General features: G+C 44.7%; 1 protein-coding gene across 1 annotated transcript; it reads right to left on the reverse strand.

The window, feature by feature from the left end:
• Positions 1–27,866, reverse strand: CCDC68 (coiled-coil domain containing 68). Its single transcript, XM_053408476.1, has 12 exons — positions 27,673–27,866; positions 22,805–22,916; positions 18,756–18,898; positions 17,816–17,902; positions 14,673–14,810; positions 11,090–11,215; positions 10,466–10,594; positions 8,017–8,099; positions 7,348–7,453; positions 5,757–5,840; positions 4,383–4,459; positions 1–1,151 (listed from the first exon to the last, which is right to left on the reverse strand). Exons 2-12 carry the CDS (start codon positions 22,821–22,823, stop codon positions 1,103–1,105), a joined length of 1,041 nt encoding a protein of 346 aa, XP_053264451.1. The 5' UTR covers positions 22,824–22,916; positions 27,673–27,866; the 3' UTR covers positions 1–1,102.

The following is a 27,866-nucleotide window of genomic DNA, read 5'->3' on the forward strand; positions in this document are numbered from 1 at the left end:
TACCTTTACCTTTACTGGTCATTAGTATAAGAAGGGAAGTTGCTTTGTGCCAGAGGGCAAATGGGTAGGGCCCCTCCCTCATCGGGCTGGTAGTGAGAAGGACAAAGGCCAGAGTTGTGTGTGAAGTGAGCAAAAAGCAGGCTGCAGGCAGAAGCTGGGAGTCAGAGCCATGCTTGATTCCAACAAGGCTGTGACTATGGGAGAAACAAGGCCTCACAATGTAAAACCCCTTTGAAAAAAAATAAAAAGCTACAACAGTTGCCAGTTAGATTTGGGGTTCAATTCAAGATGCTCACCTACGTTTAAAGCTCTAAACAGCTTAGGGTCCTCATATCTGAAACATCTTCTTTCCGATGGACCTTCTTGTGTTAAGATCAGCAGAGGGAGTTCTCTTCACAGTTCCACCTCCCTCAGAAATTCAGAGTGTATCTGTGATCCAGGAGAGGACATTCTCTGCAGCAGCCCCTAAGTTGTGGAAGTCCCTCCTTGCAGAATGGCATCTGGCACCTGCACTGAATGCTGAAGATGCACCTTTTTCTCCTGGCACTTGACACTCGGGATGCTTAATTTTAGGATCCACCCTATTTTGGGGGTGGCAAGTTGTTTTAAACCGTTTTTGTGGTGCATGTTAAATTGTTGTAACCCACCCTGGTACTTCAAGGTGAAGGGCATGCAATAACCTTTTTCCTCTTCCTAGTGAAGATCAGCTTCATCAGACCTCCATGCAGCATGAATAATGTTCTGAAATTTATTCTGCATGAGTTAATGAGTCAAGGCAGTGAACATTCATCACTGGTGGGGAATAGCCACAGAGCTACAGTCAATAAATAAATAAATAAATAAGAAGCTGCCCAGTCTCCCCTGAAGCTCCCCCTCCAAATCTGACTCCACTTCTTTCATTGGACAGCCATCCTGTGGTTCCATCTGCATTGACATAAGACCAAACATGATGTGATGGATGGAGGGCGGAGGTTGGGTAGACTTCTCTCTCTCTCCTATGCATCATATTTTGAAGAGTAATCCATGAAATGAAGTCAACAAAACTGGGATCCTTCCGGTGGATCTGCAAAAAAAAAAATGGCCTGTGTTTCCTGGAGATGCTTCACTTATGGCGTCTGGAAATCATGGTGTATGGTGTACTTCCGTCAAGCCTGGTGAAGAAGAAGATTACAGGTGAGCCATACATCCAGCTACGGGTAAAACATAACTTTGTGCAAATGAATCCTGTGCCAGTACTCTGCAGTGAGTCAATAGCTTAAGAATAGCCTTAAGAACTGCCGTCATCATGCTGTATAGAATAGATCAATGGTCCATCTAATTCAATCGACTGCTTACCAAGATGGTCCAGCTTCATCCCCCAGGGAGATTTGCTAGTACAACCCAATTGAACTATCTACCTGCTCCAGCATCTTGTAATAATTTGATAGCTCAGTTGGTTAGAGTGTGGTCCTGATTAACACCAAGGTTGCAGGTCTGATCCCCGTAGCAGAAGGTTGGACTAGATGAGCCTCGGGGTCCCTTCCAACTCTGATTCTGTGATCAGTTGTGAATACTCTCTTTGAAAATGGAAGCTGAATCTAGTTTTTGTGGACAGTAGTTATTAGAACTATCTGGAGAGAGAACTTGCCCAACTACATTCATTTTTCAAGGCAAGCCAACCATACCTGAACGTGACATTCTGAAGGTGAATTTCTGGGCCAGTATTATGGGGAACATGTGGCCTTCCAAATGTTGGACTCCAACTCCCAGCATCTCCAGACAGCCTGGTCAATGGTCAAGAATGATGGGAGCTGTAGCCCACCAACATCTGGAGGGTCACAGCTTCCCCACTCCTGCATTGTAGCTTTGAGGAACCTTTAGACGTATGCAAGTGACTGGAGAGTAAAGGCACGCTCAATAATGCCTTCCACCATTTCTAGCACAGGAGTTAAGAGACTGAAGAGCAAGCAAGGAAGATCTGATTCAGATCTCACATCTGCTATAAGCTCAATGGGTGGCTTTATGGAACCCGCTCTTATCTTAGCCTTTGGGCATCTTCTGCAATATGCAGGCATCAGAGGATTGTTGTAACCATTACTGAGATAAAGACATGCCTTGAATATTTGCAAACTGTCCATAAATGTGAAATGCTACTAGGTAGTAGGTCTGCCCTGGAACCATCTAAAACTGTTGCACATGTTGTGAAATATTCTGTTCTCTGCAGCTACATTCAGATGTAACACCAGATCGTGGCTGGGCATTGAATCTGAATCAGGTTAATCTAGCACCTCAGTTGGAGATGGGAGAGGCCCCAGGTCTGAAATTCTGGAGAGCTGCCGACGGTCAATGTAGACCAGGGATGGGGAACCTGTAGCCCCCTCAGATGTTGTTGGACTCTATCTCCCATGATCTCCAGCCAGCACAGGGATGATGGGAGTTGTGGTCCAGCAATATCCAGAGGGTCACAGATTCTCCATTCTTGGTACTGAGCTAGTTTGACTCAGTAGAAGGCAAGTTCCTATATCCCTGCTGGTGCTTAGAATTTGAAGTATCGAGTACAGGCAGCCAAGGACAGAAATCTCATGCCAGCATTCCCCATTATTCTCTTTAGCCTTGTTCTTAGAAGCCAATCTCTCTCCCTGCCTTCCAGAAAGCAGAGCAGATGGACTGCTTATTAATACCCGAGGAGAGTGAACCAAGTGGTTGGCCTGTAATAGACACCCACATGCTCTGCATCAGTCAGAACAGAAGGATGGGCAAGACGCAGTCCTTTCGATGGACCTCGGATGAACTAGCAACAGATCGCAAGGCAAGAGCTGGCGTCTTCTTCAGCAGAGAAAGCCACGCTTGAGAACCAATCAGCAACCGAAAAGCTGTGGTGAATTTGCACACAACATCCCCCAGCATGGCGGGCCTCTTGCACACATTCATTTCTACCTGCCCTTTTGAAATTGAATCAAGAGTTCATGCGGCTTCAATGGCAGCCTGCAGGCAATTTCACATGTGTTTCGTTCGGATGGCTTGACCGAAGAGCGCATCATGCCAAAATGGCACTGAGGAAAACACCCTTCCTCCAATAGCTGGCCGAGGCCAATAAGCAAAGGGGTTTGCAGAGTTCCTATGCGGAGTAACAGACTGTCTGAGTTTGGACTGTGACAGCAAACAAATGTTATCAGCTGCCTTTTAAAGATCTTGCCACTTTGTGAAGAAAAACGTCCCTTGGTATCTAGGCTATGAATTGCTTCCTCACTTAATAGGTTGCCAGCTGGAATAGAGCGCAAAACACCAGATAGTTTCAATTTTGCATTGTGCCCGAGCAGCTAGCTCCGTCGCTGCTCACAATGAATTTGACCCCTGGTACATCTAGCTTGAGGGACGCGGGTGGCGCTGTGGGTTAAACCACAGAGCCTAGGACTTGCTGATCAGAAGGTCGGCGGTTCGAATCCCCGCAATGGGGTGAGCTCCCGTTGCTCGGTCCCTGCTCCTGCCAACCTAGCAGTTCAAAAGCACATCAAGCGCAAGTAGATAAATAGGTACCACTCTGGCGGGAAGGTAAACAGCGTTTCTGTGTGCTGCTCTCGTTCGCCACATGACCCAGAAGCTGTATGCCGGCTCCCTTGGCCAGTAAAGTGAGATGAACGGCGCAACCCCAGTCGGCCACAACTGGATCTAATGGTCAGGGGTCCCTTTACCTTTTTAGAAGGATATAATCCATTCAGTGATGGCAGTGAATGTCTTGTGTGAGTGTCTGGAGGCAGTTGGAGGGTGATGGCGGTTAACGGATTGAGGTTGGATCCAGACAAGACAGAAACACTGTTTCTGGGGGATAAGGGGTGGGCAGGTGTGGGGAACTCCCTGGTCCTGAATGGGGTAAATGGTGGCCCTACAGGACTAGGTGCGCAGCCTGGGGCTAGCTGTGTTTTTTGCCGCGGGTGAAGCCTCAAGAGCGGTGTCATTGAGGCTCCCAGCCTGTATGTGTACATAAATGCGTCGGGGTGTGTGTGCGCCAAACTGGGTATTTGACCCAGGTGAAATAAAGCTTAGTTTCATTCCTGGTCTATGCCGAGAACCAAGAATATGTGGCGCTCCAGTTGTCATTGGACTGGAACACCCATCATTCTTGACCATTGACCGTATTGGCTGGCACTGATTTTCTGTGGTGAGGGGCCTCTGCAGTGCCAGAAAGAAAACATGATGTAGGGGGATGCTCGATGCCACATGTTTTCTTTTACTCTATTTTTTCCATGCTTTCTAAAAGCTCAGAAATTCATGACCAGGAGAGAGATGGGGGCAGGGGAACTGAGGTGATCCCAATACACTGCTGCTTAAATATCCAAACAAAAAGCAATTGCATAACAAGAAAACTGTTGGATTGCTATTTCGTTTTTTTAAAAAAGTCTTACTTTGCTGAAACAGCTTTAGAGGCCTTTGGTCTCGACTGGCTGGAATAGAATTCCACTTTGTACTTTAGTTCTTTGTTCTGGAAGTGGGAGGTAAGAATGCACATAATTTATTTCATCCAAGCACAAAATATTAAGCTAAGTCAGGTAGAGCACAGGTCAACCTCATTTATCTCAATGGTAGTGAAAACTTTCAACTAGACAATAAGCTTGGTTAAATGATAATAATAATTTTATTTATTAAATTTCTATGCAGTGGTACCTCGTGTTGCGTAACCTCCAGGTTACGGAATCTTCGGGTTACGGCCACAGCAATCCCGGAATTCTATATTTCCAGGTTTTGCTGCGCACACATACCTAGAAGCGCTCTGCACGTTGCACGGGTGCACAGAAGGGCACCTCCAGTTACAAAGTTTATAGGATACGGTTGGGCCTCCAGAACGGATCCCATTCGTAACCGGAGGTACCACTGTACTGCCCTTCATCTGAGGATCACAGGGAAGTTAACAATATAAAAATACAGAAATCCATAGCATGGCAACAAATGAAAACAATACCCTCCACAGTTTGAAAGGCCTTAGATTGTTTAATTAGCCAAAAGCCTGGGAGAAGGGGAATGCTTTTGCCTAGCGCCTAAAGATGTGTAACAAAGGCACCAGGCAAGCATCTCAGGGAAGAGCATTTTGCATAGTGTTAACAACGAAATGGGTTGCTACCAGGAAGGAAGAAATGGTGATTGTAGGAACTGTTAAGTTTCAGTAACGCTCCAGCACCCCTGCAATATTTGAGATGCTACAAACCCAGTTAGAGGAACAAAGAGCTGGACCGTCTGTTTGCCTATAGCAAAACTCTTAAAACTCCACTGGTTCAGAATTTCATGTACAGTGGTACCTCGGGTTACATACGCTTCAGGTTACATACGCTTCAGGTTACAGACTCCGCTAACCCAGAAATAGTGCTTCAGGTTAAGAACTTTGCTTCAGGGTGAGAACAGAAATCGTGCTCTGGCAGCGCGGCAGCAGCGGGAGGCCCCATTAGCTAAGTGGTGCTTCAGGTTAAGAACAGTTTCAGGTTAAGTACGGACCTCCGGAACAAATTAAGTACTTAACCCAAGGTACCACTGTACTATAGAAACCCAGGAAAGTTTAACACAGCTTTTGCACCAATGTGCTAATTTACTAGTTGCTCTGAACTTTCTCTACGAGGGAGCATCAAAAATACAGTTCCACTGCAATGGTTTGAAGTTCCACAGTCCAAAATTACTTGGCCTGCTTAATGAGGAGAACCTCTCTCAGTTGTGCAAGAAAAAGCAACTGTAGATTTGTAAAATAGGACCACAACATTACCATAAACACTCACACACAGTAATTTCTTTACCTTTGCTTGGAGTATCTCAATCTTTTCTTTCAGCCCTTCTATTCTTTCATCTTGATGTTTCAGTTCGTTGTTCAGTTCTTCAATCTAAAAAGAAAAGAAAATTGGAGAAATACAATTAGTAAGAAAACGTACCGTTTTGTTAAATCACATCCACAGAGCTATGAGAGTAGCCTGGTTTGCACGTCACTTTAAACCACATATATACTTAAACTTTAAACCATAGTTAAACTTGGTTCAAGGAAAGGCTGTGTCAAACCAAGGCTTAGTTCCCAGCAGCATAGCAGCAGGAGCAGAGAAGGACCAAAGCGCCCAGGATTTTAGCAAGTGTACATCAGCACACTACACACCATCGCTTTTAATCCATAGTTAATATTAACTATGGTTTAAAGTGATGTGCGAATGAAGCACTGTTTTGTGGTTCCTCACTTCTATGAGTATATGACTGGGGTAGATTTCTACACTGTCAGCTTTCTTAAGAGTAGAGAGTACATGACATGAGTACTTGTAGGGTTGTGTTCTCTTTGCAATATGTGCAATATTTGAATGTAGATTTAAATACATTTGGCTGAGCTTCCACCAGTGTAATCCAATGACCCCTTACTTTTCCTCTGCTCCAAATACAGCTAAACTAAATGTGGACTCTGTACGGCAATTAGCACCACAAGCTAGCCGTTCCGTGCTTTTAAATGTGTCGTTGTAACATTAAAATATATAGGCTGTCAGAAACTGTGTTTGTGGGAGGGGGTGTTATTGGTCTGCTTTTGATGTTGTTCTTGCTTTTATTACGTATTTTATGTTTTCATTTTGTATTGTTATGTTGTGAACCACCCTGTATTATGCAGGTGGAGGGCAGCATACAAATTTAACAGATATATTAATTAAGAAGACGACAGCGGTGACGACTTAGGGCATTTTGAGCAATGGGGATTGGGCCAGTGCCATCAATTGTCTCCACACCAAATAGATCCTTGCTTACCAGCCAGCTGAAAAACCCAGACTTCACTAACTATAATCAAAGTGACAAAATGTTCCTCTCCAGACCTCATATAAACCGATAGAGTACATTCAAGTAGCCACCAGCTATCAAAACCAATCAAACTCCATTTAAGCAAGCCTTTCTTAGCGCTGAGATAAATGCAGTCTTCTTGGCTGTGGTGACCTATTGGCCAAACTAAGTTAAATAAAAATCTGGAATGCAACTGTTTCTGCAAGTCTTCCCAAGTAAACAGGAAGTGATGTTGTTCTTTGACAAATCAAAGATGTGGGATCCTCCGCAACAAAATGTACATACCCTTCAAAAGGATACTCCATTCCTTTGCCCCTCTGTTGTGGTTTTCTATTGTCCCCCAACAGTCAGCCAGCATTCCATGGCCAGCGAGAATCCTCATTCCTCACTGGGGGGATTTTCCCCTATGAGAAAGATTCCCCCCCCCCCAAAGTATTTTTTGTTCATCTGCAAACCTTGAGGATTCTCCAAGTCCACCAAAATTTCCCACCTTTGTGTGTGTGTTTTGTTGTGTTGGTTTAGCTGCCTAGAGATCCACACCCGGAGGACCAGTTTGCTACCAGGGTATGATTAGAAGGCTCTAACCTGTTGAATCACACCGTGTAAGCTTTGGTGCTGCGAATGGATCATGTGCTCCAAGTGGCTAATTTGCTCCTGAAGTGTTGAGATCTCTGTCTGAACTTTCACACAGCTGGTAGAGAGAAGAAGGGAAAGTAAGGGCGGTTTGCATGTTGGAAAATCACTACAGGGTAGAAAACTGAAGGTTAACGAAGGTGCGGAGATCTACATAAAATCTTCATGAACATTATAGCTAGGAATCACAAAGCGAGACGGGTGCTGTTACGTTCAAGTCTTGCTTGTGGGCTTCCCATAAGCAGGGCTTTTTTTCAGCTGGAACTCGCTAGAACTCAGTTCCGGCATCTCTCCAGTGGGCACCATTGCCATTCTAAGAGATGGAGGTATTCATGGCGAGTTCCAGCACCTCTTTTTTTTAGAAAAATAGCACTACCCTTAATCATCTTCTTGGCCACTCTGAGCACAGGATCCTGGACTATGACGAGCCTTTGGCCTCATCCAGCAGGGCTGTCCTTGTGTTTTTATAGACGCCTGGCCTCTTTTTAGGCAAGGGCCCAACACGCACAAAATATAATGTTTCACTATTATTGCAAAGTTTGAACTATCTTTGCTATTCAAAAGCTAAATAAATGCTCATAGAAGGTTTTTATTTTTTTAAGTCATGTGTTATGTGCAAACCTTGAGGTATCTTCAGCGTTCGACATCATCTCGTGTAGTTTCTTCTTTAAACAACGTTTCTTTTCTTTCAGTGTTTTCTTCTCCTAGGAAACAGCAAAGTCACAAGGCTCTCACACTCGAGGCAATATTTTTTTTATGAATAAAGAAGTCCCAGAGTTTCTAAGAATGGAAGGTCGTCAAAGCTTTAATCACTTTGCATTTCCTATTTCTGCTTTCATTTTATGTAAGGGTCCGAATTCAACTGCAGCATAATGCAGCGAGCCCCCTCCCCCAAAATGATGAGAATTATTGCAGAAGATCTGCTACACATATGAACTGAGTCAACAACCAAGGGCATAATGACTCTAGCTAAATCCGAATGAACCACCTGCTTAGCACATAACACTAAACCAAGGTTTATCAAACGATGGCTTGGATATATGTTCGAACCCAGTCCAGCAGGTCGACTATGGTTAACAGTCACTTGCATGCACACAAAAACTTATGCCAAGAAAAAACTTAATTGGTCTCTAAGGTGCTACTGGACATTTTAAATATGATATCTCTTTCTGACTAAATGCAAGAACCTGGACATTATACCTAAGGGTCTTAGAATTAAGAACCCTCTACAATCCACTTGCCCCACTGAATATGCAAAGAAACTATGCCATACTTTCTTCAGGTATCTGAAGAAGTGTGCATGCACACGAAAGCTTATACCAAGAACCAACTTAGTTGGTCTCTAAAGTGCTACTGGACATTTTTATATATATGGTGAAGGAGCCATCATCCCAAACATTCGGTGGCAAAATAGAGTGTCTTGCAGGGAGAGTTCTATTGTAAGAAGTTGGGGTGTAAATGAAATAAATATGCAATAAATATGAAGAAATAAATATATGCTGGGCTGTTACCTTGCTCAGCAAATCTCTCCTAGCAGTTGCAAAGCAGGGAAGATTAGCTGAATGAGATTATTACCAGCAGAAAGACCACCTGACGACTTCATAATAGGCTCGCCAGTTTTCCTTTACTATTTTCCATTGGGAAGAAGCCTTCAGAACTGTAGCAAAGCACTACACATTTAATTATTTCACATTTAAAAGTCTTCTCAATCTGACTCCTTGGCTGAGACTCTATTAATGGAATGTGATCCCATTGACTTCCAAGTTAATAACAGAACAGATGGCGATGCTTGGATTTTAAGTAATATGTTCGTTGCAATCACTTCTCATTGCTAATCACTATTTACTATGAAGGAGGTGGTGATTGTTCGCTGGCAGCGCTGGAAGGATTCTGCAAAAGGGTTTTGCCAGCGTGCTTGAACGATGACAAAGAATGAGAATGGTAGGTGTTTGTAAGCTCCAAAGCTCTCTCACAAATGGGCTTCTTTCTACTAATTACCAATGGAGCAGCAAGATTTTAAAAAAAGCAAATTAAAGGCTCCTATTTGCACCCTTGTTAGAAAACAGATTCTCAGCCCTCACACAGCATTCCCCATCGTACAGCACTTGCAGACACAAGCTGAGGGCCGTGCAAAAATCCTCCCACAACCGGGAAACTTGCAAATATTTGTAGTTTTCCATTTCTGTTGCGAAAATTGCATATTCACTGGTGCAGAGAAATATATTTAACAGGCAGAGAACAATAATCAGATTCTTAGGGGGGGAAATACACACACAACCCCTTTTCCCAGCAATAGCTTGTCCAACCTGCTGGGCTCAATTAAAAGTATTAATAATACAGATGTAATGCTCAAGCAACAATCTACAGCTTTACTGGTTAAAAGGCAAACAGCTGCACATCCACCTTTATTTAAAAGGAAAACATACATCCAGAATGCTGATGCTTAACTCTGACTCCTATCATTCCTGATATGCTTTTTAAACACTTTAAACTCTAACACTTGTTGTTGTTTTCATTATTCACATTTACATACCACCTTAATTTTCCAAGGATCTCAAGGTGGTGCAAATTGTTCTCCTCCTCTTTCATCCTTACAACCTAACCTGTGAGGTAGGTTAGGCTAAGAGATGGTGAGTGGCCCATGGTCACCCAGTAAGCTTTGAGGTTTAAATTGTTTTAGAATGCTTAAAAATAAAAAGTAGGTGTGTTTGCCTCCTGAGGATCTCCTTGCAGAGGAAGGGAGGGATATGAATTCAATCAATGAAATTATTTATCCTGTTTCTATGTTGTCCTCTGTGCTTGTCACAGTAGTAGCTAGTAATGCTGGGATAGGGAAGGGCCATTCATAGCTACTTTTCTGCCTTCCATGATTTCATCAAGCACTACTCACATGCTTTCAGTCCAAAAAGTTGGGGGAGGTGTTGTATGTTTGTTTTTTCGGAAGCTGGGACTCCTAAGAAACTTCTAATACCAGTTACATGTTTTGAAAGGATTGTGGTGGTGGTGGGGTTTGTCTGTGCTCTTGCAGAATGAACAGCCTGCACACATAACTGATGAAACAGAATCTCACCTCTTCCATCCTTTGCACCCGTTTCTCCAGTTCTTCAATCTGGGCATACTTCTCATGCAGTTGCACATTCAGCTGACTGAGGTGGTCCGTGCTTTGCTGCAACTTTTGTTCTTGCTCTAGCTTGCGGGCCTGCGGTGCGAGAGGAGGAAGCGATGCTCAGAGGTCCACAGGCAACTGACTTCAGTTCGTTTCGCACATTACAATCAACCACAGCTAATGGTTTGCTTTGAAAGCAACCATCTGTGCAGTTTTGCTCATCTCCAGGGCGAACGAACCGCAATATCTGGCTTAGTGTTATGTCCGAATTGGGAATCCTGGTATGTTTTGCTTGAACAAAGCATGATAGGTAAGCCAAGAGCAAACTCTGGTTACAAATCACAGTTGGTTGGGCATTAAACAACGATCCCTGGTTCTGAACAACACCCAGGCCTTGCCCACACTTCCACTTGTCTGGTATTTTCTAGGCATGGATCTGAGCAGTTTTGCCTTTGACCTGCTGCTTTCTCCAGAAAACCTGCTCTTTAGTGCTAAATCTGAACAACCCATGGATGTTGTGCTGCCAACCCCTTTCTCACTACATATTCAAAGCAGCCAGCAGTCACTGGTGACCATGCAAGATCATACCTTCATTACGTGAATAGCCCCTTCATGCCTTTTCTTGAGCTCTTCCGAGCGCTTGTTGTAGTCCTCCTGGAGTTTATGCGACATGTTCTTCATAGACTCCATGCCCACTGCTCTCAAAGCGTCAAGCTGGAGACGACCAATATACACAAATTATTTATCTAGGATATTGTTGACCATCCAGTTCCAACAAGTCAGGGTGGATGGCAGTAGTGTAAAATAGATGTGTAAAATGGGTATATTAAGATGAAACAAGCAAGCAAATCCCCTGTAATATTCCAAACCATTGCTAGACAGCATACCAGGTTAAAACACTGCCTTAAAAATCAAATGAAAGGGGGATTTGAAACTTGCTTTCTGTGGTTATGTGATCAAGTGCCCCATGAGGAACATAGTCACCCAGCTGATTCTGTCACGTTGTTACCTGCCTCAAACCTCCTGCCACAAGTTGGGTATCTGGACACGTCTTAGGAAAATGGCCTCACAGGCCGAATTTGGTACATGGGCTGGAGCTTCTCCACCTCTGCTGTGTCTCATCTGTGAGGGACTCTAGGTTATCTCTGTTCCCCAAGGCACCTAAGTCCTTTGCATGGGCATGGAACAGATGGGAAACTGTATTTCTGTTCAGGCATTTGCCTGAAAACATGCTGAGGGAAGAATATTGGAGCAGGAACACTGTGAATGCAAGAGGCCTGCCTCAGTTCCAGGTGATCCCCCACCCCTCTGGCAGGACAACCCACTTCTGTTCAGGAGGCCACTCTCAAATTTTGGAAAAGGTCTTTTGAGGATACTGGGGGAGGGAAGGGAAAGATCAGTTGCATGAGCTGCCTTAACCTCATGCAACCATTGGATACAACTTAGTATCTTAGGAAAGTGTTTATACTAGAGGACAGCATCAGATCCTTTGCCATCTCTGCTTAGCACCCGGAAGCTTAAAGGTATTCTTAGCTGCAATAGTTGGCTACCACCATCAGGTGGCAGCCAAAGTTGAAGAGAGACAATAGGAAGAGAGTCTACACTCCTATATTCATCTAAACTAGGGTTGCCATATTTCAAAAAGTAAAAACCAGGACACCCCAATTTTTTTTTATTTTAAGGAAACCACCTTTTGGAAATTCCCACCAGATGTCAAATCCACCTTTCAAATTCCGGTAATGCCAGGGAAAGTCTGGACATATGGCAGCCCTAATCTAGACAACTGAAACTTCTTGTTAACATTCTCTCTCTGTGGGTGGGTGGGTGTGCGTGCACACACATGCACACCCACAGACTGTTGTGCACACATCCATCTTTGCCTATATGTGCATGCAGGCTGCTCTTGAAGAGCAGTTGACTCAAAATGTGGCAAGCATACTTTAAATTGCAACAACATGGATAAAATATCCAAGTACGTATTATTAGTTGCCTCTGCAGGCAGCTATGGAGTATGGAGACTAACTGAGAGGGAGAGGCCGGGCAGGAGAGGTTCATTGTTGTCACGGTGGGTGGGAAATTTAGACTGCCTTGATTTTTTTGATTTTTTTTAAAACCTTCCTCCCACATAATACTCTCTTGGTTGTACAGGTGCTTTGACTCCCCGCCCTCCCCTTTCACCTTAAATTCATCTGTCCTACTCTGCAGAAAGCCCAGGCTGTCCGGTAAACACAGGAAAGACTTGTTCAACAGCATCTGGTGGTTGCCAAGCAACTAGGAAGAGTGTGCCCACCTTCCTCCCAGACCTGCTATCAAAAAACAGCTGGGGCTTTAAGTTAAAAGGGTGGCAACACTAGCATTGGTTGGGGGGTGGGGGTGCCAAGCAAGCAAGCTTTCAAAAGCCCAGTCCCTACCGTGTGTTTAATTCTAATATTTTGCAGGCATGCCCATTATGCTCCACAGCAATCTTGAGTTTCAACTCAGAGCCTCACACGTGGCTCCAGACACCGCCAAGCTAATGCAAACCATTCCTTGCACATTCAAGGCCAGGCAGGGGCTAGTAGCTTATGAAAACTCTTGATGGAGTCGCTTCCACTGCTGTCCATGAGAACATGAGACAAGCCCCTTCTGGAAGAGGCCAAAGGCCCATCTCGTCCAACATTTTGTTCTCACAGTGGCCAACCAGCGGCCAGATGTTTCTGGATCGTACCATTTCAAACTGCCGTGGGGGTGAGGAAAAATCACACGATTGAATGCTCGCCCACAAGAAAGAGATGTAGATGTACCAGTATGTGCAAAACCAGGACACAAGAAAGGAGATTACGTATCTCGGTTTTGGTCTGCAAGTGCTATTCCCCCATATTGCCCTCTTGGCAATGATATCACTGAGTAAAGTCAGAGCATTTATGCCCCTCCAGAAATTGTTCTTGGCAATGCCCCCCTTGCCTTTTCACCCCATCCCCCAGATATATAGAAAGTGCCAACGATCTCTATCTATTGGCACTAGCTGAATTCTTTCATTTCTTTCCAGCATTTTTAATAAAACAACAACAACAACAATAATAATAATACTTTCATACCCTGCACATCTGACGGGGGTGGAATCTACACATATATTTTAAAAACACTGTGAAAATGCTTTAAAAAAAATTTTTTTAAAGAATATGTATTGAATTTGCCATTAGCTCACCATCGCCATCTGGTGTCACATTTGTATAATGCACTTAAAACATTATATTTGCAGCTGAGTCCTAGGTTGCCCCAGCCACTCTGGCCAGCTTCCAACCAATATAAAAGCATAATAAAACATCAAAAATTAAAAACTTCCTGATACAGAGCTGCCTTCAGATGTCTTCTAAAAGTCAGATAGGTGTTTATTTCCTTGGTATCTGATGGGAGGGTGTTCCACAGGGCAGGTGGCACTACCAAGAAGGCCTTCTGTCTGGTTCCCTGTAACCTCACTTCTCGCAGTGAGGGAACCGCCAGAAGGCCCTCGGCGCTGGACCTCAGGTACACAGGGCCAAGGCCTTTTCAGGCTTTAAAGGTCAGCACCAACACTTTGAATTGTGCTCAGAATTGTACTGGGAGCCAGAGTAGATCCTTTAGGACTGGTGTTATGTGGTCCCATCGGCGGCTCCCAGTCACTAGACTAACTGCCACATTCTGGATTAGTTATAGTTTCTGAGTCACCTTCAAAGGTAGCCCCACATAGAGCACATTGCAGTAGTTCAAGCAGGACCCAGTATTACTATACATCTATATGAACTACACTCTGGCAAATGAGCTATTTTGACTGCTTTGTTTATCCACCCCTTCTCTCTATTGTATTTTAAATTGTCCTTACACACCCTGAGATCATCCATGATGAAGTGTGGGATACAGATTCTAAGCAAACAAGTGAAGCATTGGCCTCGAATGTTTCTTCCCACGGTCTAGCTTTTCATATGCAAGATGTATTTTACACGGCGAAGCATTCAAACGTGCAATCTCCCTGCCGCAGTCTGAAGTGCTGTGCTCCAGAAACAGGTTTGACACTTCAGCCGTTTGCATATTCTAGTCCTCTCAATTTCAAAACCAACAAGGAACCAAAAATATTTTGCAGAACTAAGCTGAAACATAAATGAGATTTCTTTGTAGGCAAGGACACAGAAGTGCTTATTTTACATGGACACACCTTGATCTTTAAAATTTCGTTTTCTTTATTCACGCGTGACAGTTCCTGTTCTGCTTTGTTCGTCTTTTCCACTGTCTCCTTGTAGCTGGAGGAGAGGGCGTTGTGATCAGGTCGCAATTCAGATCCTTCAGAATATGGCTAATATGAAATCATGTTAATGATGGTCAAATTTCATTATTTCATTTCATTATCATTCTGCGGACTCATTCTGCTTCAGATTAATTGGATTCAGAATTAACATATGCTGTCGTTTTCACTTCGCATCTGCTTTGCTTCTACTGGTTATGGATGTGCATAAGCTCATATGTTTATTAAAGCACAACAACAACAACAAAGGGAACCTTAATGTGATTGCACTAGCGCTTTGCGATTGTTTTCCAAACTGAGATTTAACCAAGGAACATATCAAGCCCGAGTGCTCCACTAACTATAGATGTGTGTTTTGGAAAGTTGTTTGTTTGCCCACTATGCATTTGGGCACCTGGTAAGCTATCAAGACCAAATAATGGTTCCTGAAATCAAGGAGCAAGTTTCTGTCTATCGTTGGATACAATTGGGCACCATTTTGACTCAAGATGGCAGACTGCGTCTTTCAAAACTGCACAGCTGTTTACCACTGATTTCAAAGCTGCACTGATTTTTCTGCTTTCTTAGAGTTCCTGAACTGTGTCAGGTACAAGGCTGCTAGTAACCTATAAAGGGGTGTGTGGAGGAAACTAAAAACTGTGGGGAAACTGCTCACATTCTGTGGTTAGAACAAAGTCATGTTGATGCCCAATGCATCTGTGCCACTCTGGACACAAAATGTCCAGAACACAAAAGGTCCAGAACCAAAATGTATCAGAACCCCAAAATCCAAGGGGGTTGTTAGAATGTTTGTAAAGCCACTTCCACCCTGCAGAGGAGGTGGGATTGCGGGCGTCACGGCCCCCGCGTGATTGGGGGAATCCCCAGCCACGTCACCCCCTGGCCAGCCAATTGGCTGGCTCTGGGGGCGTGGCCTGCCCTATTTAACACAGGCGCAGCCAGGGATCTCCCTCTTTTCCCGCCTACCAGCATACCGCTCATCACCTGTAACCAATAAAGTTGTGGCCTTATTTAGCCCATTAACCTTAATAATTGTGTCATGTGTATTTATCTCCACTGGGGGGGCAGGAACTCACCACGCAAGTCACCCTAATTAACACAGAGAGGGTCACAACTCAGTAGGAGCATGTGCTTTGCAGGGAGAAGGTTCTAGACTCAATTTTTGTTGGCATCCCTAGTTAAAAAGAAAGGATAGCAGTGTCTTCTGCTTGAGACTGAGGGGGAGCGGCTGCAAGTCAGAGTAAGCAATACTGGTCCAGATGGAAAAGCCATCTGACCTTGTATACATCAGCTTCCTGTGATATTAACACGGAGGCAATTGGACAAGTAGCTTCTGGCAGACAGGCATCATTGGCATTCCTGCAAGCCGAAGGTTCTTGCCCTGTCCTCATCTCCACGTTGAAGTGAGACCCAAGAGTGTTTATATTACACACACACACACACACACCCATAACAATAAAAAATCATGTTCTATTTGCTCAGCTCCCTGGGGTTTCATATTTGAAAGCATTAGCACAACAGACCTGATAAATAACAGCTTTTGATTCCCCCAGGAGGATATTCTCTGCCTGCAAGATTAATTAGCGCTTGGAACTCTGCGTCAGGCAGCAAAGCCATTCTGCCTAGGTTTGCAGATGAGCGGCGGTAGACAGCGAAAAGCCACACATAATTCTCTAACATTCTTGGTGAACATTCATCTTGCCTTGTGCTCAGAGAGGCCCGTGACCTCCTGGTTAACAAGCAGCCTGATCCTCTGGCATCAGCTTCTCAGGACAATTGGCAAGTCCTGCCATTTCAGAAACCTGCAGGGAAGATTCCTGAAAACACAGGAAGTTGACTTATACTGAGTCGGACCATCGGTCCATCCAGCTCAGCCTTGTCTACACTGGTTGGCTGTGACTCTCCAGGGTTTCAGGCAGGGAGCCTCTCCTAAAACTAACTAAGATGCTGGGGATGGACCTTGGGAGCTTCTGCATGCAAGTCAGATGCTCTGTCAATGGCCCTTCCCACAGTGGCACACTTCAGTCTTTAAAATTTCAGAGGCACCCTGTGCAGGGTCAAAATCTGGCACCCCTGCCTGTCAATTTCCATTCTGCTCACTACACTATTTTGCAAGGCCCCACAGCACCCAGTGTGGGCAGAACCAGCCGCGTTGCTCAAAATCTGCACAAGATCTTGTGGGAGCCAAGAGTGGACATCAGTCAGCAAGCGCCTTCTTACTCTACAACAGGGGTGAGGATCTGATTCAGCCAAGGGCCGCACTCCCCTCTGAGCCAACCCTCCCAGGGCCACATGCAAGGCAGGCCACATGCAAGAGCAACAGGTGTGTCTCCCATGTAAGAGGCATGAGTATAAAGGAGCTGCTTGTCAGTGGAACAGACTCCCTTGAAAGGTGATGGACTCTTCTTCCTTGGAGAAGGAGAAGAAGAGTTTGGATTTGATATCCCGCTTTATCACTACCCGAAGGAGTCTCAAAGCGGCTAAGAATCTCCTTTCCCTTCCTGCCCCACAACAAACACTCTGTGAAGTAAGTGGGGCTGAGAGACTTCAGAGAAGTGTGACTGGCCCAAGGTCACCCAGCAGCTGCATGTGGAGGAGCGGGGAAGCGAACCCGGTTCACCAGATTACGAGTCCACCGCTCTTAACCACTATACCACGCTGGCTCTCAGTGAAGATTTGTAAGCAGAGGTTGGATGGTCAACTATCATGTATGATCTAGTTGAAATCCCTGCATTGGAGGGGGCTGAACGGGATGATCCTTGGAGTTCCTTCCAATTCCTACAATTCTACGATTCTCTGTGTTGTCCTTCAAGAGGTATTACCAGAATTAAAGAGCACATTCCAGCCAAGCGGAAGCATTCGAGGATGGCCAGTGATCAATGCGGCCTGCAGTGGGAGGATAAGCACAAGGGCCAGACAAAAAAGCCTGGAGGGACGCATCTGGAGCCCAGGCCTGAGGTTCCCCACACTGCTCTGCAGAGAGGGCACACTGCAAGGTAACCAAACACAATGTAGCCCTTGTATTATACATTTTAAGCACAAAAATTCTTCCAAACCTTTGAATCCAGCATGATGTTTCCAACACCATGGCTTGAGTCATTTCTACACAGCAGAGGCTGAACTTTTGCTAGCGTCGATCTAATCTGCAAGAGGAAAGCAAAAGGAGTCACATCCTTGATGTTCTGTTCTTAGAAATCAAAGGCAGCAATCCTCTCTACATGCTTACCTGGTAGTAAAGCCCTATTTGGCACAATGGGGCTTACCTCTAAGTAGACATGCATAGGATTGTACTGTGGACCAAATACAAATGCATTTCAAACATTTCACCAAACCTCATATACCCTACCAAAAAGTGGTCTTAATATCATTTTTTTAAAAGCTGTTGAGCTTTTTTAGGACAATCACCCGATGGCCCCTCGGCTGCCACCAAGCCTGAGCTACCAACACCAGAGCCAGAGCGAAAACCCATAATTCAAGACATTTGCTTTAAAATGTCATTTCATTTATAGCTATATCCAAATGGCAAAGCTCAGTGGTAGAGCACCAAGGTTCAACGCCCAGTATCTACAATGAAATTCAAACACGGATGAGAGACATCTATTCCCAGAGATCATGGACAGTCTCGTCCAGTCAAAGCGGTCCAGAATTCTGCTGCATTTGTGGCACCCTTGTGAGATATTCATGGGCATCTCGTTGGCCACTGTGAGAACAGAATGCTGGACTAGAAAGGCCTCTGGCCTGATTCAATAGGCTCTCCTTAAGTTCTTTATGTCCGCAGACAGGCATTGTAGTCCAACAAGATCTGAGAAGCACCATGTTGGCTGCCCTTGAGCTAGCCTATCAGCTCTTGTCAGTCTGGTAAAAGGCCAGGGATAATGGACAAGGTAGCTCAACAATATCTGGAGAGAGCACCACATTGGCTACTCTAGGGCTAGATGGAAGAGCACTGTGACTCTGCATAAGGTAGCGTTAATACACTCATGTGAAACATCATACCTGTTTGATATATTCAGTTTCTTCAGTCACCTCAGATGCAGTGGATCCATACAGGAGAAAATTCCCCTCTGTGCCCCTGTCCTCTCTCAAAACACGGCGTGTCACCACTAGAGTGGTAGTCATTATCCGGGCTTTTGGGTGACCTGTATCCAAAGATCGCAAGCGTTGATTAAAAAGACTTATTAAACATGGCAATGGTTCAAACCAGTGGACTTAATAGGGACATGATGAAAAAAAAGGACATTGCAACAGGTAACCCTGGAACTCTGGGTACTTCAAAGTGAATCATGACGACGGTGGGTCACTGGGAGCTTATCATGCACCAATATGAGACATTAACCATGTTGACTCCCAAACTTCATGGGGGCTTTGACTCAAAAAAGTTTAATGGTTTAGGCTCAACATAGTCCAACGATACTCCTGGATCTTCCAAAGTAACTTGGGCTGGCTAACTGTATTCCAAGTTAGAAATGCAAAGATTCAGGCTGGAGCGTTTTCATCAGGCTTCCCCACCCTGGTAACCTCTAGATCAGTGTTTCTCAACCTTTTTCCGACCATGGCCACCTTCTAACCTTGTTTCCTTCCTGTGGCCCCCCTATCCTACCAGTAGAAAGGTAGCTATATTGTTTGTAAATAGAACATGTTTTATTTATAATTTTTATAACTATATACATTATATAATTTCACCTTTAGCCACCCTTGGAATATCCTGGGGGGCCCCTGGTTAAGAAACACTGTTCTAGATCAGGGTCTCCAGCTGTTTTGGGACTACAGTTTCCATAATCCCTGACCACTGGTCCTGCTAGCTTGGGATGATGGGAAATCCAACAACAGCTGAAGACCCAAGTTTGGGAAACCCTGCTCTAGATTATAGATCCTCTAGATTAGATTTTTTTTTAATCGTATGAACTGCCCTGAGATCTACAGCTAAAGGGCCATACACAAATTTAATAAACAACAGCAGATTATCTGAACCTCCCTGGCCAGGCTGGCTGGAGTTTATTGATCTTAGAGTGGGAAGTTCATAGCGATCTTGCAGGTTTTCTGTTTGTGCTATAGAACTGCTCAGTTATATTACCTAGCTAAGCTAGATTACACGCAAATCAGCCATGAACTCACTCCCTTTTATAACACTAGACTTGAGTCACAGAAACCAGTGGAGCCAAGTGCTATTGCTTTATGCTGCCATGGTGGCCAGTGCCGGATTTACGTATAAGCTAAACAAGCTATAGTTTAGGGCACCACTCTCTTGGGGCCCCCCCAAAAAATTAAAGGAAAAAATAACTGGATGTACTTTGATAAAATACATATTTTGCTATGTGCAAATGGCTTTAGATACCTATTAGGTTCATAAATTACCATATAGCATATATTCAACACAAAAAAACAGCAACAATTTGTTGTTGACAAAGGACAGCTGGATATCTAAAGGGCCCCATTACCTTCAGTAGCTTAGCACCTCATCAGTCCTAAATCTGGCCCCGCATGTGGCCTGCTGATACGCCGCCGCCGCCCCCCCCCCCGCCCTCCCAGTTTTGGAGGTCTTTGAAACTATGCAAAGAAAACCAACACCATGCAAAGTTGTCTGCCAGAAGCAAAAGTGAAGCCTGTGCAGTGTGCAAAAATCAAGATCAGCAAACTTTTTTGAATTGCCATCAGCTCTCTGAAAAGGCTATCATCTCTTTTCAGGCTTTTGTGTTCATTCCATTTTTTATGTACATCCAGAAAACACATTAGAAAGCAACATGAATATGAAACGAGAAACAAAGACATCCTTTACCCTGACAGTGTGGATATGCACATTTTAAAGGACAACATCAAACATTTATATTTTGCAGGACAAGAATGCAATACATTTTTACAACACCATCTAACAGCAGGAGCATCTCCCAAGTTCGCTTCCTTACAAAAAAAAAGATTACAGATCCCTAACAATATACACTTGCACACACACAAAAATTCCCTGGCCACTGGTATTATATATAACATCTCAGCCAGGTGATGCTTAACTGGTGATGCCAGATAATGTCATGATGGGACATCAGAGGTGATGATATCATGTACACCCACAAGCAAGGTTACATGGGTCACCTTGAATGTCAGTGAAGGCAAATGAATGGGAGGAAAGTGAGGGCAGAGAAGGTTGCTACAGAGAAGTCTGAACTCACACAAATGTTCAAGTAAAGGTAAAGGGACCCCTGACCATTAGGTCCAGTCGCAGACAACTCTGGGGTTGTAGCGCTCATCTAACTTTATTGGCCAAAGGAGCCAGCATAAAGCTTCCGGGTCATGTGGCCAGCATGACTAAGCCGCTTCTGGCGAACCAGAGCAGTGCACGGAAACGCCGTTTACCTTCCCGCCAGAGCGATACCTATTTATCTACTTGCACTTTGATGTGCTTTTGAACTGCTAGGTTGGCAGGAGCAGGGACCGACCAACGGGAGCTCACCCAGTCGCGGGGATTCGAACTGCTGACCTTCTGATCGGCAAGTCCTAGGCTCTGTGGTTTAACCCACAGCGCCACCTGCGTCCCTAATGTTCAAGTAAGCCTAGTTATTTTCTGATAATTTGTTTGATTGCATTGATTATCCCTATTTTAAAATGAATTTGAAATTAACAAACATCTGATGCAGCCCTAGTTTCTGCAGATGGCAGAGTCTGCATCCAATGCGACCCGTGGTAGCAGCTTTGAAATCAAGTCTGCTCACAGAAGAGCATTAATATTAAGTTCAGATTTCTATGCACAGTGGAGCGGGGACAAATATTATCTTGGCTGCAAAGGAAGAGAAAGAGGCAGAATTCTATTCCACATGAAGAAAACTGGCTTGAACTGAATGGGAGCTGTCCCACCCCTTAACTCTTGATATCAGTGATGTTTGTGTGGTACAATGGTGACATCCAGTGTTTGATGAACAAATCTCATGCCTACATGTCTATCTCTCAAATCCAGCAGCGTTGTAACCTTGGCATGCTTGCCTGCTTCAAAATTTAAAACAGAATGTAACAAAGGAGGAGGAAGGGAGAGAGGGTCACATCAAAGCATTATGTGTATATTTACTAGATCATTTTGCAAATACAAAGTCTAAGGTCTGGCATGGATTTTGCCATCCTGAGAATTTTTAAAGCAATTTGCGAGCTGTGATGGAAGATGAGGAAAGCTGGAAAATATGTGGGCTAAGGGCTCTGCAACAGAAAGAGTGTGCAAAACACAGCATGTGTTTGCAAAAGATGGTTTCGCGTAAATCTCGGTTCCACACCAAATCCTTTGCTGGGCACTCAGTGCTATGGTAGTTATGGCATGCAGCAAGTTGGGGCCAGGCAGAGCAAGGGGTAGTAATTAGGTGAACAGATGTGGGTGGCAGGCAATATGAAACAGCGAGAGAAGCATGTGGACAGCCAGATTTCCAGCTTTAAAGGGACAGTCCTCTGTTTGAAGGGTTGTCCATCCCATGTCCAGTTTGAGGATAAAGAACCATAAAAAGGGAGAGCAGCTGAGAGCAGCAGAGGTAACTGTATACAGTGGTACCTCGGGTTAAGAACTTAATTCGTTCTGGAGGTCTGTTCTTAACCTGGAACTGGTCTTAACTGAAGCACCACTTCAGCTAATGGGGCCTCCTGCTGCCGCCATGCCACCGGAGCACGATTTCTGTTCTCATCCTGAAGCAAAGTTCTTAACCCGAGGTAATATTTCTGGGTTAGCGGAGTCTGTAACCTGAAGCGTATGTAACCCGAGGTACCACTGTATTAGCTTCATGACAGACCAGCTATTGTGACCTGGCAAACATGAAGCAGATGCGCATAACTCTCTGGGCGAAAATCTAAAGTCTCTGACCCAATGGGCAGACCAACTTTGGTGATGTGGAAAGGTATGACAGAAAGGTACCAGTGCTGGGCCAGTTATATAGGACGAGGACCCACATTTTTTGACCTCTAATGAGGTAGGTTTTCAAGTGTCTTCAAATTAGGGCATTTCCCCCTACCCAAATTCCTCCCACTTTGCTTGAAGCCTAAAGAGTTTTCATCCCCCCAAAGTTAGCATAATTACATACTTGTATTTGCACAGGTCATGTTGAAAGAGACGCTACACTTTCCTGAAGTGCTGATTGATTGTTGATAATCCTGTGAGCAAGAGTTCCAATAAATGTTGAGAGATGAAAGGAACTGAAAGGTAAAAAAAACAAGATAGATGTGAGAAAAGGATGATAGTTAGACAACAGGTCCTCCTAGCTTGGGCCTCAACGCCACACAATTGCCCACCTCTGCATCAGATCTCTCATCTCTTTGGGATCATGATAAAACTACCTTAAACTATTTGTCTAACACACGATGGTCTATATAGCCAATGTACTCCCCAAAAGTTGCTGGATTATCATTCCCATTTTTAACCTCCCAACATCTCTTTGAGATAGGTTTGCCTGAGAGATCTAGCAACTGACCCATGCTTGCCCTAGGAGCATCACAGCTGAGTGCAGATTTGCACCTGGATCTCTCACCAGTCCTTCTCCAGCACCCAAATCACTGCACCACACTGGCCTGAGTGAATTTGTGGCAGAAGATTTAAACCCTGGGCTTTCCCATTCATAGAGCAGATAGTTTTTTAGCCACTATGCTACACTAGCTTCCTATTAGAGGAAACAGCTCTACACATTGCAGATTCTCTTCCTGGAATGAGGCTTTGCCAGTGAGAGTGGCAACATGGCAATATCCAAGAACCATTGCAGTGACTCAAGTCCAAGGGTAAAGGCTGAAACATGGTCCATTCATCCTATGGATGCACTGGCTTCATTGGCTTTTGTAGGACAGAAGAGGGTAGGGTGGGGGAAGAGATCCCAAAACCCAAGACAGCTGCTATTTAAAACACTAATCCAAGCCCAAATGCTGTCACCTACAAGCTCTAGGTATGTTTTCTCATCCCAGGATATTACTGTCGCCACCTGGGCACACCCTCCAGTTATCACACTTAATCAAAAATTTTGTGTCCTCTTTAATGACGAACAAGAAGGCAACAGTCATAGAAGGTGTCATCAGAGTGGATGAGACTTGTCTTGTGTCTCTGGAACAATGAGTCACACGGCTGACACAAGGTAGTATTTTTGGGGAATTCTGAATATTTGCTCAAGACAGACAACAAAACAGAACAGAAAGTGTATCGATGTGATAAGAGCCACAGGTGAGCCTTGGGACTAGATGACCCTTGGGGTCCCTTCCAATGAATCTGTGACTTAGGTGGTTTTAGAAGGAGGGCAGACAACTTTAAAGGACACAATTCCTAACTGAGCTTTTATTTGGCAAGGCAGCATTTCTGAACTGATATACCTCTGAATGGAGGAATGGCTGTTACCTTGGCTTTCCAGGAAGATTTGACTGACCAAAGTTGTAAGGAAAATGCTGGACCAACAACCAGTCAAAGAGGCTCACTCCAAGGTAAATAACAACTGCAGCTGTAATGAATCTTCACTATTTTTATATCATCCCTCACCAACAAAACAAAGGGCTTCCCATTTGCAACCCAAGAAGAAAAAATGGAAAGATAACAATAACAAGAGACGGGAAGGCATGCTGATAGGGTGGCCACAATGCATCTTCATCAACAACAAGAGCACAAAAAGGATAACTTTTTTTAAAAAAAGAGATGAACTTGTTAATTCACATGCATATAGTGAAATAATTACGTTAAATGCACATAATATGGAGCCGTGCTGCTGCATTCTGTAGTACCTGCAGCTTCTGAACCAGCCTTAAGGGCAGCACCATATAGACTGCACTGCAATAACCCCATTTTGATGTTATTGATGTATGAGACTTCTTCTTTGGCGATCACTCGTAGCCGAGTAAGATTGTCTTCTGTTATGTACTAACCATGGATCCTAGAACAATAGGCAAGTAGGATCCTAGAATGCAACAATTGATTGGGTTGCAGGAGAAGCCTAATCAGGCTCCAGGAAGAAGTTAATCAGCCTATTAGGCTGGTAGGATTGTAGAATGCAACAACTGATTGGCCTGCAGGAAAAGACCAATCAGGCTCCAGGAGGGAAGCAGAATCAGCCAATCAGATGGGACTCATTGTGTAAATAATGTATATAAAGGCCTGAGGTTTGGGGGAAAATTCAATCACTGTTTTACAAGCTGCAATAAAGAGCATGAAATCACTACAGGACTCCGAGTATATTTCATCTTCCATAAACACAGTTTTAACAATGAGTCCGTAAGTGACTGTGGAGGCCAATTCTGGATCCACATGTCCTTCCACAGTGGGGACTGATTTCTGGGGGGTGGGGAATTGATCATGGTGTGGATTTGCCAAGCGTGCCTTCCTCTTAGCACGTTTCTCCCTTGCGTCCTGAGTTCGAGTGTCTTCAAAGTCCATGACACCTTTGGTAAAGGCTGTTCTCCAACTGGAGTGCTTGCAGGCCAATGTTTCCCAGTTGTCAGTGTTTATACTACATTATAAGTAAAGGAGCATCTAGTCAGCTGCAGCCAATGTGCAAGTTTTCCATCTCAGTGGGAACTAAGCTGCAGTTTATGCAGAGGAATGGCATTCCAAGAGAACAAGCAGAATATGCCCACATACTTGTCTAACCAAAAAGAAACCCCACCAACTCTTCATTTGAGTATTACTGATTGCTGGGCAAGTATTACCAAGATTATCAAGATAGACAAATTTGTAAGTATAGAACTCATGGACAGCCAATGAAGCTGCATGTTAGAAGATTCAGGAAAGAGATAAGGAAGTTCTTCTAATGCATAATTATAAACTACGGAACTCACTCCCACAGACTACATCCCTTTGAACTCTCCTCCCTTCAAACTCATAGAAATGTAGAGTTGGAAGAAACTCTGAGGGTCATCCAGTTGAAGCCCATTCAATGCAGGAATCTCAACAACAACTACTCTAAAAGACTTCTGAAGCAAGTAATGGATGATGTGTCACCTATGGCACAATACAATGTAAAGAACACCGTTTGGGGGCAAAAAAAAATTGCAAGCATTCAGACTGTGCACAAGAATCAGCGACTGACCTTGCACACAAAAAGTTTTGTATTTGAGAAGCAACATGAGTATCAATGAGTGCAAAGCTGCATTTGGGGGTCAGGATTTACACAGCAGTTAGGACACCAGATCGAAACTCCGAAAAGCCATGAGCTTTGCTTCAACTGTCCTGGGGGATGATTCAGATGGTTAACGTTCCTTCACAGGAAGCAAGCAACTCCATGGATGGAAGAAACTAACAACAGAGCCAGCACATTCGACTTTACAGAGACTGATTTGCATGGGCACAAAGACACATTTTAAAAGCAGCATGCAGGACAGTTGTGTCTGCATCTGGGTAAGTTGCTCCTTCCTTCATACACCTGTGTCCCTAGGGCTCTTCCACAAGGAGCCTGGGTTGACCATGCAACTCATATCCAATGCAGGAATACATGACAGCTCTTTTAAGAAGAGAGAACCAGCCACGTTACTCTGGAGCTGAGTACTGTCACCATGGTTGTAACCATGTTGCCCGGACCTAATTTGTCCTGGGGCTCAGCCCCAACATCAGTTGTTTTTCTGCCAGCATCTCAACATCATGCATTATTCATCTATTTCCATCCCATCTTTCCTCCAAGGAGCTCTTATACATGATCTGTTTTGTCATTACAACAACTTTGTGAAGTAGGTCAAGCAAAGAGACCCAAGGTTATCCAGTGAGCACACAGCATGAGTGGGATTCTGAACATGGACTCTTCAGTTTGCAGCCAATGCTCTAGCCATTACGCTACCCCAGTTTCCAATACGGAGCTGTACATGAGATGGTCTAGCATTGTCTACGCTGATTGAGAGAAAAACCATCTGCACTTCTACCCAGAAGCTGTATTGTGTTCAGGGAGGCTGAACTCCCTGGAAAATGTGCCCAGAATTGCATTCTAAGACCCCTTATGCCAAGGATTAAACCTGGAAGCTTCTAACATACACAGCAGGTCCTCTACCACGGAGCGTGGCTCCTCTGTCTGAGCCAGTAATCCCTATTCAGTCACAAAGCTCACTAGGTGAACTTTAGGCTAATCACTGCCTCTCACCCTAACCTACCTCACAAGTTTGTTGTGGGGATTAAATGAGATGGGGGAGAAGCATGTTTGCCACCTTGAGCTCCATGGAGAAAAAGGTGAGATATAAATGAAATCAATCAATCAATCAATCATACACACACACTGAGATCACTATATAAAAATAGTAATAATGTGAAATGAGAATGGAGAAAAGTACTTCCGAGAAGATGCACAGTGCATTTCCTTCTGCGTTAAACAAAGGAACTTCAACAGGTGTCACTTCCAAACAGATTTCACCCACCCCACCCCCAATTTCCTCTTTTCCCCACCTCTCCCCCCTCCACTAAAGTTAAGCAGCTTTCTATCTCTCCAGTTGCTCAAATGAGCCCAGCTCCTCTGGCTTATAATTCAATGGCCACCGCAGCCACCGAAACCATTTAACTGAAACCACTGGCGTAAGGGGAGAGGCAAGCTTCCGAGACGCACAGAACTCTTCTCCCGAAAGCACAAGTTTCATCATGGCCCCTTTAGTCTGGAACTGCGCTCAGTCTCTGCGCCCGAAGCAGGAGACCATCTCCCGCTTTTCCCAACTAAATTATTAAGTGCAGAGAAGAGAAAGGAAGAAAATCTTTCAGCTTTGAGGCGGGTGGAGCAGGAGCAGTTCTTGCCTAATGGCCCGTCACGGAATTATCTCCAGGGAGAGGCAAGCCTTCCCAAAGTGGAAAATTCCCTCTCCAACACCGCCCAAGCGTGTGTGGGCAACCCGACCCACAAGTTTTTCCTCCCTGGGGTGCTCCTCGGCTAAAGTGGATCCATCTTCTGGAGGAGGCTGGCGGGGGCGGGTGGGTACTCCATCCATCCGGATTCTCTCCTGCTCCCTCTTATCTTACCCCAGTGCGTTATCTCCTCGTGTGCGCGCGCTTCACTCCGGGCAGCGATTCCCTCGGGTCTCCGCCGCTCTTGGCTCCTGCCGAGTCCCTGCCCGGCTCTTCCCAAACACCTACGGCGCTGGCTCCTCCCTGCCACCCGCCCCCGGGAGCAGGCGAACCTGGAAGCGGCGCAGTCTCTTCCACGAGGCGGATCG

Source organism: Podarcis raffonei, chromosome 11 (assembly GCF_027172205.1).
Source record: "Podarcis raffonei isolate rPodRaf1 chromosome 11, rPodRaf1.pri, whole genome shotgun sequence".
Taxonomy (NCBI): Eukaryota; Metazoa; Chordata; class Lepidosauria; order Squamata; family Lacertidae; genus Podarcis; species Podarcis raffonei.